The 15,179-nt window shown below is 35.7% G+C and overlaps 1 protein-coding gene across 5 annotated transcripts in view; it reads right to left on the minus strand.

Annotated features, from left to right (window-relative positions):
* Positions 1–15,179, minus strand: part of NTN4 (netrin 4) — a 231,211-nt gene that overhangs the window by 67,307 nt on the left and 148,725 nt on the right. For all 5 annotated transcript variants that reach the window (XM_074271306.1, XM_074271305.1, XM_074271307.1 and 2 more), the window contains one exon: positions 12,412–12,690. In XM_074271306.1, the coding sequence (XP_074127407.1) occupies positions 12,412–12,690 (279 nt within the window). The remainder of the gene's footprint in view (positions 1–12,411; positions 12,691–15,179) is intronic.

Raw genomic sequence — 15,179 nt, forward strand, 5'->3', positions numbered from 1 at the left:
ATACCCCCAAAATCCTGCTTTTGGAATAAGAACTCATTATTTGACAAAAATTTATGGGAAAACTGGAAAATAATGTCAGATACTCAGCATAGACCTACATCTCACACACCATATCAAAAGATCAAAATGGGCCTAAAGGATACCAGAAACAAATTAGGAGAACAAAGGATAATTTACCTAACGGATCTTTGGAGGAATTTATGACCAAAGAAGAATTAGAGAACATAATGAAAGGTAAAATGGACCACTTTGATTATATTAAATTTAAAAAGTTTTTGCACAAACAAAACCAATACAAACAACATTAAAAGAGAAGTATAAAACTGGGGAAAATTCTTTCTGATAAACACTGATAAATCAGTGTTTCTGATTCTAAAATACATAAAGAATTGGATCAAATTTATAAGAATACAAGCCATTTTCTAATTGATAATTGGTCAAAGGATATGATCAGACAATTTTCAGATGATGAAATTAAAGCCATCTATAATTACATGAAAAAATGCTCTAGTGTCAAAGCAAATCAGCAGCTTAGTGGATAACACTTTCTTTACATATTTGCCTTTCCACAATTGCAACTGGAACTCCCTAAAAAAAATCTTTCTGGAACCTGGAAAGACTTCATGAACTGATGCAAACTGAAGTGAGCAGAACATTATACACAATAACAGCAATACTACACAATGACCAACAGTGAATGACTTAGCTATTCTCAGCAATGATTCAAGACAATTTTGAAGAACTCATAATAAAATTTCTATCTACCTCCAGAGAAAGAACTGATGTATTTTGAATGTAGGTGGAAGCACACTATTTTTACGGGGTTTTTTTTTTGGGGGGGGATTTGTCTGTCTTTTTTTCATAACATGACTGATATATTTTGCAAAAATGTTCATGTATAATCTATATCAAATTGCTGTCTCAAGGAGGGGGAGGGGGCACAGAAAAGGAGGGAATTTGGAATTCAAATTTTTTAAAATGAGTGTTAAAATTAGTTTTTACATGTAACTGGGGAAATAAAACATTATTTTTAAAAAGTAAAAAAATGCTCTAAATCATTATTGATTGGAGAAATGAAAATTAAAAAAAAACACCTCACACCTCTCAGATTGGCTAAGATGACAGGAAAAGATAATGATAAATGTTGGAGAGGATATGGGAAAACTGGCATACTAATGCATTGCTAGTGGAATTGTGAAATGATCCAACCAAAGAGCAATTGGGAACTATGCCTAAAAGGCTATAAAATTGTGTATATCTTTTGACTCAGCAGAGTCACTACTGGGTTTGTATCTCAAGAAAAATCATAAAAGAAGGAAAAGAAGCCACATATGCAAAACATTTGTAGCAGCTCTTTTTTGTGGTAGCAAAGAACTGAAAAATGAGTAGATGCCCATCAAATAGGGAATGGCTGAATGAGTTGTAGTTTATGAAGATAATAGAATATTATTGTTCTATTAAAAAAAACGATGAACAAGCTGATTTTAGAAAGGCCTGGAAAAATTTACATGAACTGATAACTGAGTGAAACAAGCAGAACCAGAAATACATTGTACATAATAACAGCAAGATTGTGCAGGAATCAACTATGAAAGTCTTGGTTCTCCTCAGGGGTTCAGTGATCTAAAGCAATCCCAGTAGACTTTGGACAAAAATGCCATCTGCATCCATAAAAAAGGAGACTGAATGTAAGTCAATATATGCTATATTTTCTTTTTTTTCCCCCTGCTTTTTAATCTCTCCCATGGTTTTTCCCTTTTGCTCTGATTTTTCTCTCCCAATATAATTCATAAAGCAATGTAAATTAAAAATAAATAAATTTACTAGAAAATTTTATGTAAAAAAGGAAGTATTCTTTTACATCAAAATAAAATGTCACTGAAAATCCAAAAAAGATTTTAAAAATAAAAGAAACTATCATTTTTTTCCTTTTGAAGGTCATATTCAGCTTGGCGGGGCAAATGAGTTTTTTTTTTTTCCTGGAATATTACATTCTAAGAACTATCAATTTTAGTTTGTTTCTCAAGAGGGAATTAATGATTTTTTTCTATTTTCCATTTGACCTTTGGTTCTAATAAAGCTAGGCAAAGTTTTATTTACAATGTCTTGAAATAGAGTATCCAGATCTTTTAAAACCAAAAGGTCTAGTGATTATTAAATTACCTCTCTCTGGTCTGTTTTCTTGTCAGTTATTTTTGATGGATATCTTACTTGTCCCCTCACCTCTTTTTTCCATCTTTTGACTTTGTTCTAATATTTTTTATTGTCTCGAAATCATTTGTTTGGTCTATTATAGTTTCTATTTATTTCTTGGATTCAATTGGCCACTTTCTCTTTTTGAGCTATTTCTTCTTCCAATTCTTTCTTCCAAATATTTATCTTTTGCCCTAGCGATGTTTCAAACTCATCATGTACAAAACAGATAAACTTTCTTCACAATTCCCCCACTCTCCTTTCAAAATTTACTATTTTTGTCAAAGGAATGACTATTCTTTCTCAGTTCCCAGGTTTATAATTTTAGTATTATCTTTGATTCCTCACTCTCTCTCACCTCATATCTCTAAACAGTTGCCAACTCTTATCATTTCTATCTTCATGATAACTTTTCATACATGCTCTTCCCTCCACTAACCCTACAAAAACCTTGGTTCAGAATCTTATATTATTGCCACAGACTCTTAATCTCTTATCACTTCAGGCCATGCTCCTTGTGCTCCCAAATCATATTTCTTTAGCAAAGATCTGACCATTTTACTCCCCCTAATTAAATTAACTCTGGTGGCTTCCTGTTGCCCCTAGAATAAAATGTAAATTCTTACGTTCTAACTTTTCAAATCCCTAACAACTAAGTCCCAACCTCTCTTTCTAGTCTCATTGTAACATGAATCTGCCATATTCTGCCAAGTCCGTCACAGTTCATCATGTAATCTTGTTACTATTTTCAGTGTTCTCTTGATACTGCTCATTTCACTCAGCATCATGTCATGTAAGTCTTTCCAAGCTTTTTTGAAATCAGCTTTCTCATCATTTCTAATAGAACAATAATATTCCATTACCATTTATATATTATAACTTATTCAGCCATTTCCCAACTGATGGGCATCCACGCAGTTCCTTGCCACTACAAAAAGGGTTACTACAAACATTTTTGCACATATGGGTCCTTTTTCCTTTTTGTGATCTCTTTGGGATTCAGAACCAGTAGTGAGACTGCTGGATCAAAGGGTATGCAGTTTTTCAGCCCTTTGAGCATAGTTCCAAAATATTCTCCAGAATGATTGGATCAATTCACAACTCCACCAACAATGCAATTTTCCTACATCCCCTACAACATTTATCATCTTTTCTGTAATATGTCATCTACTAAATGAAGCCTTTCCTGATCCCTTCAACTCCTTGTTTTTTCTCCCAAATCATCTTGTATTTAAGCACTCTGTATTTATTCTCTTTAATCTCTCTCTCTCTTTATATATATGCACAAATATATGAATATATATATATATATATATATACACATTTTAAATTTTATTTCTATTTCTAGAACCTAGCACATTGTAGATGCTAATAAAAAAGCTGTTAATTGCCTCATTATTATCTAAATACAATTAAAAGTTACTTAGAATATTAAAGAATATTATAGCAAAAATCCTTCATATTTGTGAAAACTATTTTTGTTATATAGATATTTAAAATAAATGCTTATGAGGAAATGTAACTGAAAAATAGATAGGTATCTATATGTCTTCTGGCCTTCTTTATAAGGAATATGAAATAAAGCTAACATGCTCACTGTTTTATGCACTAGCTCACCACAGTGCTCTAAGCATGTGATCAACATGTTATTATATATCATATATATATATTTGTATGTATATATGTATATGCTATTTTCTGTATCCATAATTATTTGCATGTGGGTTTCTTCATTAGAATATAAGCTCCTTGAGGGAAGAGACTGTTTTTGCCTTTCTTTGTATCTGTAGCAGTTATCACAGTGGTCTTGAAGGGACTTACCAGTAGGGAATTGAAAAGCACACAGTAGATTTTTAATAATGCTTATTGATAACTAATGATGATAAGGGAATTTTTCAGAAAAAAGTCACAGAGTCTGATTTCAGTGCTGGTAAATATTAAATAGCCTTATTATGCATGAGGAAATGAAATATGCAGTGGTTGCATGGGAGTCTCTAGAGATAAGATGACATCCATTGAATTCACGTTAGGTTGAAAAATAATTAGTAACAGACTAACAAAGGAAATTCCATTCTCCCATTAGTAACAAGTTTATTTTTGCCTGAATTATTTGATTAACTATAATCTTCTACTCTGCATCTGTAAAGTGTTTTGTGCTGAAAGAACCATTAATTGAATAACCAAAATATCTAAGTAGATAATGACATGGAATGGATTTAAGACAGTTTTACTTGTACACACTAATATAACTTTATTAATCTTACTTTTTTTTAACATTTATTTTCCATGTAAAAGTCCATTTTGCTATGGACAAAATCTTTATTGTATACTTTTATATTTTAATACTCATTGGGTCATTTACTTTTGATCATGCCATTAGAGCAGGAATTATCACTTTATAAAGTATGTTTATTATTTTAAATTATTACAAGGGGAATCATAGAATCTTAAGAGTCCCTTAAAGTTGTTTATTCAACTTCCAATCCAATGATAGAATCCATTCCACAATAAGTGGGTCGTCTAGCTCCTGTTCTAATGTTTTTAGTAATGGGGAAGTCATTATTTAAACAAGGTAGCTCAATTCATTTTTAAATAATTCTAATAGTAAGAAAGTTCTTTTTTATGCTAAGTCAAAATTAAGCTTCTTGTAACTTCCATTCATTTGTTTCACACTTCTGCCCTCTGGATCCACGTAGAATATGTCTATTCTCTCTGCCACACGACAGTCCTTCAAATATTTGATGACTGCTATTATGTCTGGTTTAAATTTTTTCTCCTCCAGGTTAATTATCTCTATTTCATTCAAGTATTCCTGCCATGACATGGCATGGTTTTGAGTTACCTTGTAATCTTGGCCACCCTTCTCTGGATACACTTGAGCTTATCAAGGCTCCTCTTAACTGATGTCCAGAACTGAATGCAGTATTTTAGATGTGGTCTGAGCAGGGACAAGGACAGAATTAGAATGCTTTACTTCTATTAAGGCAGATGAGTACTGCACTGGGTCTTTGGGCAGCCATATCATACTAAATTTGCAGTCAATTAAACACCACTAATTTTTTTTTTTGAACATGAACTGCTGTTCAGCCATATGTTTCCCTTTCTCAACTCTTAGCCTTTGTTTGCACATTACGTTTTTAAATCTCTTATTTCCAAAGAGCTGCTCCTTAGTAGCAGATGTCTCTTTTGAACAAGGAGATGATTATACCCATTGTCACAGCCCAGTAATGTGTTCCATCACAACAAATCTCAGTGACATCCATGCAACATTATTTACCTCTTTTAATTAAAGTTTCAGATTTGTTGTATTACCCATATTTAGCACTTCAGTTTTACTCAAGGATGTGGGCATTTCTTACCTTCTGCAAAATTATGCCCTCCTGTGTTACTGGGCACCTTCTCCATTGTTAGTTTTTTTCCTTGATCATATTGACACCTTCCAAAATGCTTGGTTTTACAGTTGCAGAATATGTGTGTGTTTCTCTTCCCTTCACGTATAGTTTAAAATCTACTTGATGAGATAGCTAAGACTCAAGCCAAACTTACTTTTCCCTCAAGGCTCATAAGATATGCTTTGTTTCAGCTAAGAGTTATTTTGTGTCAGATATTTAGAATGTCAGTCCATCACTCTGATACACTAAGCTATAATCAAGAAAGCCAAATCCTGTTCATTCTGCATATTTTCTTTTTCTCCAAAAGTCACCATTATCCTTGAAAATAGAGGAAAAAAATAGCCCTTGAGCCCCCAAGTTCCTTAGTGTTGTACTAATTGTGTGACCTTGAAGGAATTATTTAACCTCCTTTAGCTTAGGTTTCCTGATCTGTAAATTGTTTCCACATGGTAAAATGAGGGGGGTCAGACTAGGTGACCTCTAAGTTCTTTTCCATCTTGAGTCCTATGATATTTTTGGATTTTTATGCCTGACCCAAGGGTAGTCATTATGGAAAAGCTTTAGTTCCTGCCCAATCATGGATCTGTAGTTAGTCCACTAGTCCTGAAGCGAGACACCTTGGCTAGCACCCTAGAAGATTCTTCAGTTCTAAGTTCTGAGTCTTGACCAAGGAAAGGGTTAAACAAGACACTGATTCCATAAAATAATGGAGATCAACTGGGACCTCTAATGCTATCTCCTCAGATTTAAAGATTGCTCTGTTGACTTATATGGGAAAAACCATGCCTTTCAGTGATATGGAGAGTGTTTCCCTTCACCTGTGTCAGAGACCTGCAGATTTGAACTCAAGTCCTGACTCCACGGCCGGTGCTTCATCTACTGCACCGTCTAACTGCCCCAGCCTTAGTTTAAAGGAAGATTATTATATAATGGTCAGTAGTCTCCATTTCTAATGGAAATCCAACAAGAGGAATACAGGTCCAATTTACAGCATCCTCTTCTCCTAAATGTTTATTAGTTATAGTACAATTGTCATTTGAACAAATTGAAGTTGAGACTATAAACAAACAAAAAAAAAGAGTTTCTGTTTTTGCAAACCCAACAAGAGACAAATGAAATACTATACTGGGATGGCACCTGGATTGTGAATTACAAATCAGGTCTCTAATTCTATTCAAGTTGATTAACACTAAGTGTTTACTAGTAAAAAGCATTGTTCTTGGACTTAGGGATGAAATAGTTCCTATGATCAAGATGTTTATATTGTATCAAGGGAAATTCGCCCTGTGTATATGTAATTTAAGGCAGGGAAAGATGGGGTCAAAGAAAAGATCCAGACAAAGTGCTATATTAATATTTGAGAAGAGAACACTTGGGACAAAGAGGGAAGACTGTCTAAAGATATGGTACCTGAGCTGAATCTTGAAAGAGTTCATGGAACTGAGGACAAGCACTCTATGCATGGGAAACAGCCTATGCAAAACAAACAAATGGGAAATAAATTGTTCAGTGGTTAGACTATAGAATATATGGGGAGGGGGAGTCACTGGAAATAAGTCTGGAGAAGAAGGAATCATGTATGAAAGGTCTTCAAAACTTATATCATGCACCATAGGCAACAAGGAATGAGTGACTCTAAAGTTTTGTTTTTATTTGCTTTGCTTTTTAGCAGAGGAGTGGCAAAATCATATTTGTACCTGAGGTTGCTTTGGCAGCTGCTGCAAGGATGCATTAGAGAGAAGTGGAAAAGAGACAAGAAGACAATGGTGTAGGAAACTTAAACTATGCAGATTGGTAGTTGTCAGGGCTTAAATTAAAGTAGAAGGTTTTTTTGTTTGTTTGTTTTTTACTGATTCACATTTGGAGAGTTTTTGAGAGAGAGAGAGAGAGAGAGAGAGAGAGAGAGAGAGAGAGAGAGAGAGAGAGAGAGAGAGAGAGAGAGAAAGAGAGAGAGAGAGAGAGAGAGAGAGAGAGAGAGAAAGAGAGAGAGAGAGAGAGAAAGAGAAAGAGACAAGAGAGAGAGAAAGAGAGAGAGAAGAGACAGAGTCAGACAGTCAGAGAGAGAGAGACAGAGAGAGAGACAGAGAGAGAAGGGGGGAGGGAAGGACAGAGAGAGAGAGAGAGCAACAGAGACAGAGAGAAACAGACAGAGAAAGAGGGAGAGAGAGAAAGAAAGAGAGGGAGGAAGGGAGGGAGGGGGAGAGAGAGAAATTCACACAGAGATCTAAATTAGGCTTTACATCTACCTTTAAGATGCAGCCTCCATTTTAAAGAGGAAAACTTATTTTTAAGAGACACAAGAAAATAAGATATTTCAATTGTCCCTTCCCAATTTTGTAAGAATTGGAAGTTTGGGGCTTTACCTACAATTTTCCTGAATGACAACTTACACTATTACTTATTAAAAGATTGTCCTAGTACAGATTTCCATTTTACCTTGAAAGATCTCTCACCAACTACTAATGCCTTTAGTGGTTTGGCTTCCAGATCATTTATTTCTTAGCTTCTTGATTAAGCAGTCAAAGGCTTCTAAACAAACACGTAAATGTACCACAGTCACTTTTTGAAAACAAATGTGCTGTGAATTCATGTGTAATCTGGAAAATCACAATTCAATTCCTGTAACTCTATTCTGCAGATCTTCAAAGAAGTGTAATTTCAGACATTTTTTTTTGTCATGACAAAAGCACATGCTAGAAAACGTAGCAGATCTCTAAGGAAATATGGCAATAAAATTCTAAACAGAAGGCCACTAACTTATTTTATTAGGTTTCCCTTACACTGGATGGGACAAAAATTGTAAAATAAATAGAACCAACAGTCTTGACCATTTAAGTGGTCAAATAGTAGAAGAGTATTTATAGAGTAAGATTTCAGCTGTGACCCAGATGAAGAAAAGGGGTGACTATCCTTAAATAAATTCTAGGATGTTCTCTGTGTACCATTAAGATCAAGACTTTTAGGAGATGCTCAGGGATCTTCTACTCCAACTATCTCATTCATAGGTAAAGTGATTTGTTCCAGATTCCACAGGGCAGAAATGGCATAAGAACTCCTATGTCTTGACTCTCTCCTCTGTTTAGTGCTCTTTCCACTGACACAGTGTGGTGACATGTCCCAGATCAAATGGAACGACTGGGGTTTGTAGAAATCTTTCATCCCGTTAAAATCTTGAGGCTAAACCAATGGCCTTGGAAATCTCTTTGGTTGTTTTAGTATAAAACACAGAGGACATCCATCATAGACAATGGGCAAAGAAAGAAATGCTCAGTTACCAAGGACTGACTTTGTGAAGCATGAATTTTACTCTTCTTATTTGTACTCTTATCTATCTTTTGGTGGTTTTATCAGAGGTTAAACTAGAAAATAGGAGAGGAATGAAAAACCATGTTCACCAACTTCTGAGTGTTAATCCCAAGGCTTACATTAGTCACATCACAGTATGAAGCACTTGAATGTTTTTCTAGATGCCTTGGGAGCAGGAAGAAGAATCTTTTCTTTCAGATACTTGCCTACTGTCTAATAATTACAGAGAGTGGTATTTATGTGGTAAAAAGCAATGATTTGTCCATGTTTGTTTCCTTATTTATAGTGTGTATAATTTAACTATTATGAAAGGGAAATTTTAAATTCTTGACTATATATTCTGATATGTATACATTTATAGGCTTTCAAAATTTCTGCCTCTTTCACCAAAGTTTTTTTTTTTTTCTAATACTTTGAATATCCTACTTTAACTTTTGCACCATATTTTGGTACAATATGTATTAAAACAATCATTTTTATTTGTTTACTTGATTATTTATCATTAATGTACTTCATTAAAGAAATGAAAAATGGAACTAACAAATATACAATTTAAATCTTTTTTGCATTTTATATAAATAATAACATCATTTAAGTAAAAATAACAGAAAAATTCTGTTTTAGTCAGTGGGCTAGTTGGGGCAGATTTCTGTTCTCAGTTTGTATGAGACATTTTGTTACCAGTCATTATACAGCTGGACAGCTGCAGCAACATTTTCTTTCAGTTTCATGACAGGGGTTCCTAATTCTTATTGTACTCTTGGATTTGCATCATTTAAATATCAATATTCTTTCATTATCAACTTATAGTCACAATGAACATCCTTACTTGGTATAGTAGCTCAACACTTTACTTCTTTGTGCCTGCCACTGGCCAGCTGTTGGTTCTTTAATGAAACATTCCATATTCCTTCTTATTAACATCCATTAACCAACAGCTACTATACTTTACAGTTGTTGGAAAAGGGAAAGAAACTAGAATCAGCTCACTATGGCTTCAGTAAGATATATTCAAGATCTCAGACCTACCACAATTTCTGTGATCCAAAAGCTCACAGTATTAAATTTCTTATTACAAACCAACTAGTCTTATAAGCATGTCACTCAGTCACTAAGCTTTTATTAGGTGCTTACTATGTACAGGACATATCAGGCGTCATCTCTGATTTGAGGAGACTTAGAAGGGAGGAATAGGGAAACTGCAGGAGGCAGGTGAAAAATAAGGCTCAACAGAGATGCCTTGGAGGTTGCTGAATAGCTTCTACTGGTCCTCAGGTTTCTCTTAATTACAATTTATTTTCTGTTTCCTCTCATGTATTATATTGAGGTCTTCATCACTTGGGAAACAAACTATAAATAATTTCCTTCCAAAGAAATTGTTACCTTTAATACCCTCACAAATCCATCATCAACCAATATAGCCTCTACTGCAGAAAAAAGTTGTGATAAATCAAGTAAATGATTCATTCTAAAACAATCCCTGTTACAGGCAAATTTACCTATTTTTTAAATAAAAAAATGACATTTTCCATCTTCATCTCAACCTGGACTTTAGAATAGTAATGTTTCTTAAAAAGCTACCTTTCTATTCCCCAGGCACAATTTATTAATCTAATTAAACTGTTGCATAAAATTATTCATGTAGCCATAACTGGGTTCACAATTGCACAAGAGTGGATGTATTTTGGTAATTTACATTTTAAAAATAAGTGGTTTAACTAAGTCTATTTATTGCTGGTTAAACCATATTAAAGCAATTTAACATATTTTTTCCTGTATTCAATTCTGCCCAGTTGGCCACTTTAGGAATAAAATCATTGTATACAAAATATGATATAACCCTTCCCAAATATAATCTTATATCTTTACAATTCAGAAAATAAAGCTCAGAACTCTTGAGATAGGGATAAGAAGAGCTGGAGCAATTCTCCAACCCCAAACCCAGCAGCTCTCTGATGGCCATGGTTGGGCCTCTTGCTGTCTTCCTACTCCAGAAGTCTTTCCTTCACAGCTCTGAGTTCTGCTTTCTGGGTCTAAGCAAAAGTCTCATCTTCCCCCCAGACAGACCTTTACATCCTTGTAACCTTTTCTTCTCAAGGTGAAACATCTCAGTTCTCTCCATGACTCCTTCCTCAGACATGGCCTCCAGACTGGAGCCTACCCTTCCCAACGTGGTCGGTGCAGACAGGGAACAATCTGACTACGGCCTCCTGGATTCTCTACTGGACACCAGAAAATGCTGCTTCCTAAGAATCCACCTGTTTCTTAATTTGGTTTGAGAATCAAAGCCACTGGTCTGTACTTGGCAGAATTCTCCTTTGTAATCCTTTTGGAAAATTTTCATAGCGTCTACACCTGTTCCGGTCTGTGGTGCTTGTTCCCTTCTCCCTGCTTCTCAAAGACCAAGGAACCATTTTAGCTCTGTATAGTATCTCTCTATCTAGATCTGGAAAATTAAACTGATTTAAACCACCTCAGCATTTTCCTGAGTCTTCTTAATGTCTGCAGATTATTTATTGCTTTAATAGGATTGAGAAAGTGGCTAAATAGACTCTTTCATTATACCACCCATACCAAGCAAGGCACAGGCTAAGCAGATGCTTAATGCACATAACCGGCATTTAATAAAAGCATCCTTGATTTGACCTGTCCAGCTTCCTTGTTCTTATTCTGAACATAATTCAAAAATAGTAGCATGGGATGGTGAAAAGTACATTAGATTTGAGTGTAAATCTGGGATATACCATTTCTTTATTAGCTATGTAGCTTTGGCCTAATCATGTTATCTTTCAAAGCTATTATACTTTTCTTGGACAAAATGTGGGAGACACTATCTGATTTGTCTATCTCAGAAATTTCTGACAGGACCAAATGTGTTATGAAAGTCATTGTTATAGACTTAGAGCTAGATAAGGGACTGAGGTTCAGAGAGACTGATGACTTCCCCAGTGTAACACAAATATTAAAAAACTAAATTGGGAGTTGAGCTCCTTGCCTCCAAATCCAACATGCTTTTTTGCTGCTTCTTGGACTTATAAATGATTTTTAAAGGAACCAGTATTATTAATAAGCTTATTGGTCATGTTAATCTTCACTGGAACATACTGTGCTGAAAATGTAGTTGAAGCTGCATGTCTCATTAAGATCTACCTAACAAAGAATATTCCTCCTTTTCAATAGAGATGGAGACATCTAATTGCTAATGAGCGTCTGTTATTCCTTCCAAGCATGTTATCAGTCATCCTTTTCCTTTTTTGTGTGTGGATTATGACTCCTAAATTTGACACTTTGAGGCATTCCACTTTTATAGGCATTCTGAAAAGAAAACAAGAGTCTGATTGTAAGGATTAAAAGTCCTAAATATGGGTATGAGAGCATCTTTCTTTTATTTGTTTAACAGCCCTTGGCAGTGAAGGTTTGGGTAGTGGGTGGAGGGAGTCAGGGAAGGAACGACAATCACAGAGTGAGCCACAGGTCAGTAAGAGATGCGAGGTAACTGGGGAGGCCGCAGCATACCTACCACTTGGAATGCTCCCGCTACCTTGACAGGCCGAAAGCCGTCGACAGGCCCACAGTGATCTGCGTGGCCGTTACAGAAGCAGCTGCCCTTGACGATGAAATCATAAATGGCGTAGTGTGTGAAATGCTGGGGCTTCGAGTTTAGGTCATTGCCCTGGCAGGGACAAGGTTGACGCTTCAGAAGCTGCACACGGAGGTTAGTGATCTTTAACTGGTCCTGTGCGCTGGCGCTGTACGGGTCCTCGGCAGAATAGGGTGGGGACAGGGCTCTGTAGATGACCTGTTAAGAGAAAGATGTGGCAACTGAGCAAAGAAAGGGGACAAAAAAGGATGGGGAACCTTTATGAAAAACACCACTTTGCTGGCCAGGCTGGTTCTGGTTTGACTTATAGGTTTCCAGTGGCATCTACAAAATGGGGATATGCAGGGATAGGAAAGTTCATTTGTGGAGAGAATAATCACACAAACCATGCTTATAATGAGATTTTAAGATTCAGAGCTGGTAGTGACTTTGGGGCACAGTCATCTAGTCTAACACTCGTTTTATAGCTAAGGACACTGAGACTTTATTGTCTCCCATATTAGAATGTCAACTCTTTGCAAATAAGATTTCATTCATTATATTTGTGTTCCCAATGTCCAGCAGTGTCAGAAATCTAGGAGGTTAATAATTAATAAATTAATTAATACTTAATACATACTTTAGCTTGTTTGAGGACCAGAAAAGGTAACTGATCTGTCCCAAATCTCTAGACACTGAAGATGAGAGCTGGAAGCCGAACCCAGTCTACCTGGTCTCACACCTTAAGTGTTCTTTGCAACACTGTAGGTCACAGGGAATGACAGGTTGACAGGTGGGTACCACTTTCTCCTGAGGAAAATATACAGAGGCCTCCCTGCACACTAGACATCCACCTCTCTCCTGCAGGCCCCATCACCCAGTTTTAAATTTTGGGGAGGGCAGGGATAAGAGTCACTCACAATTGGCCGGGATAGATGATCAGTGACCTGTATTACTTGAAGGGAACCCCACATTTGATGGGATTACCAATCCATTTGAGTATTTGAAAGTTCTCCCTGTCATGAAACTGGTTGTACATTTGCCTATTTATTCTGATTCCACATATAAAATCCATGAAAAGATATTTTCTTTGAAAATCTAAACCAATCTTTTCAGTAAAACTACCTTTTAATTTCAGAATTCACTTATTCTCTAAAAGATATAAATTGACAGGTAATAGTCTTCAGAACTTATTTAGCAAACTTCTTTCTCTTCTAACCTTAAAAAAAATACATTTTTGGGAATTCTCAAAGTCATATAACAGCAAAAACTGTCACAAGGTAAGAGGGCAAACACTTAAAGGGCTCATCACTGCAGGGGGTGTGTAATAAGCTTATTTGGAGAACTAAATCAGCCAGCCTTCATCTTCACATAAAATAACTTGAGTTGGTAGAATCAAATTACTTTCAATAATGAAACTCTCAATAATAAAAGATTCACTGATAAATATGACTAAAAAGTTAACTCATTAAACAATTCTCTGATTATTATAAAGTAAAACAAAACTAGGAGACATATGCTTGCCAATAAAAGTGTTTATTACTATCTAGGAAAGGCCTAAATGGAAATGCAATGTTTTGCTTATCAATATTCATAATTTTATAGGCCTTCCTCAATGAGATTCAGAATTATTTAAAATGATCAATTTAATAAACTGGAAAGGGAAAAAATGAAGAGGGAAATGCTTTTTTTTTTTTTTTTTGACTATGTTATGCATTTGAATGACCACTGAGTATTTATACCTAAGACAAGTACCTCAGAGGGACAATGAGTTGGGCTTGGGAAATGTCCTATCAATGGGTCATTCCTTGCCAAATCTCCACCATGGATTATTCTGACTTTCTATTGCCTGTTTATATGTTTTCAGCTAAACTGGGAAAAATGAAACCACTCTGACTGGGGCCACCACAAATTTAATCTACATACATCTCAACCGGGTCCTCATTTCAGCAAGCAACCCACTTACACTTGAATCGATTCATTGCATCACACGTGTACCAGTTTTTCAAACCTTCTCCTCAGTAGGTTAGCTTGATTTGAACTCCACACAAGAAGATTCTCCTGGGACCTGGTATCCCCTGGTATTCTCCCAATCCCTTCCAGAATTCTTAGATTATAAACTCTTTGAGGGCATAACTTTTTTAAAAAAGTTTTATCTCCAGTTCTTTTACACAATCTCTGGCAAATACTAGGCACTTAAAATGTTTATTGAATTGAATGTTTCCCTGAAAAAAAAAAAAAAAACTGAGGGCACTCATTGAGAACTCCAGTACCTCTGTCTCACCAGAAGAGATGACTCTTTTCCTTGCTTTTACATATTCCCTTAGTCCATCCTATTATTTTTTCTCCAGCAGACTGCCCCCACTATCAAAACTGGCTCTGAGGGGCAACTAGGTGGCGCAGTGGATAGAGTACCAGCCCTGAATTCAGGAGGACCCGAGTTCAAATCTTGCCTCAGACACTTAACACTTCCTAGCTGTGGGACCCTGCAAGTCACTTAACCCCTTCGGGGGTGGGGGGGGAAGTGGCTCTGAAGACATTGCCAAGAGAGGTGCTCTGAATATGTTTGAGCAATGGTGCCTCATCAGAGTAAGTTTATAGAATTCAAAGACAATAATTTTGAAGAAATCTTTTTTTGGGCTTTTTTTTTTTTTTTTTTTTTTTTTTTTTTTTTACAGCAAATACCTCTAATAAAAGCTTTATTTCTC

Source organism: Sminthopsis crassicaudata, chromosome 5 (genome assembly GCF_048593235.1).
Source record: "Sminthopsis crassicaudata isolate SCR6 chromosome 5, ASM4859323v1, whole genome shotgun sequence".
Taxonomy (NCBI): Eukaryota; Metazoa; Chordata; class Mammalia; order Dasyuromorphia; family Dasyuridae; genus Sminthopsis; species Sminthopsis crassicaudata.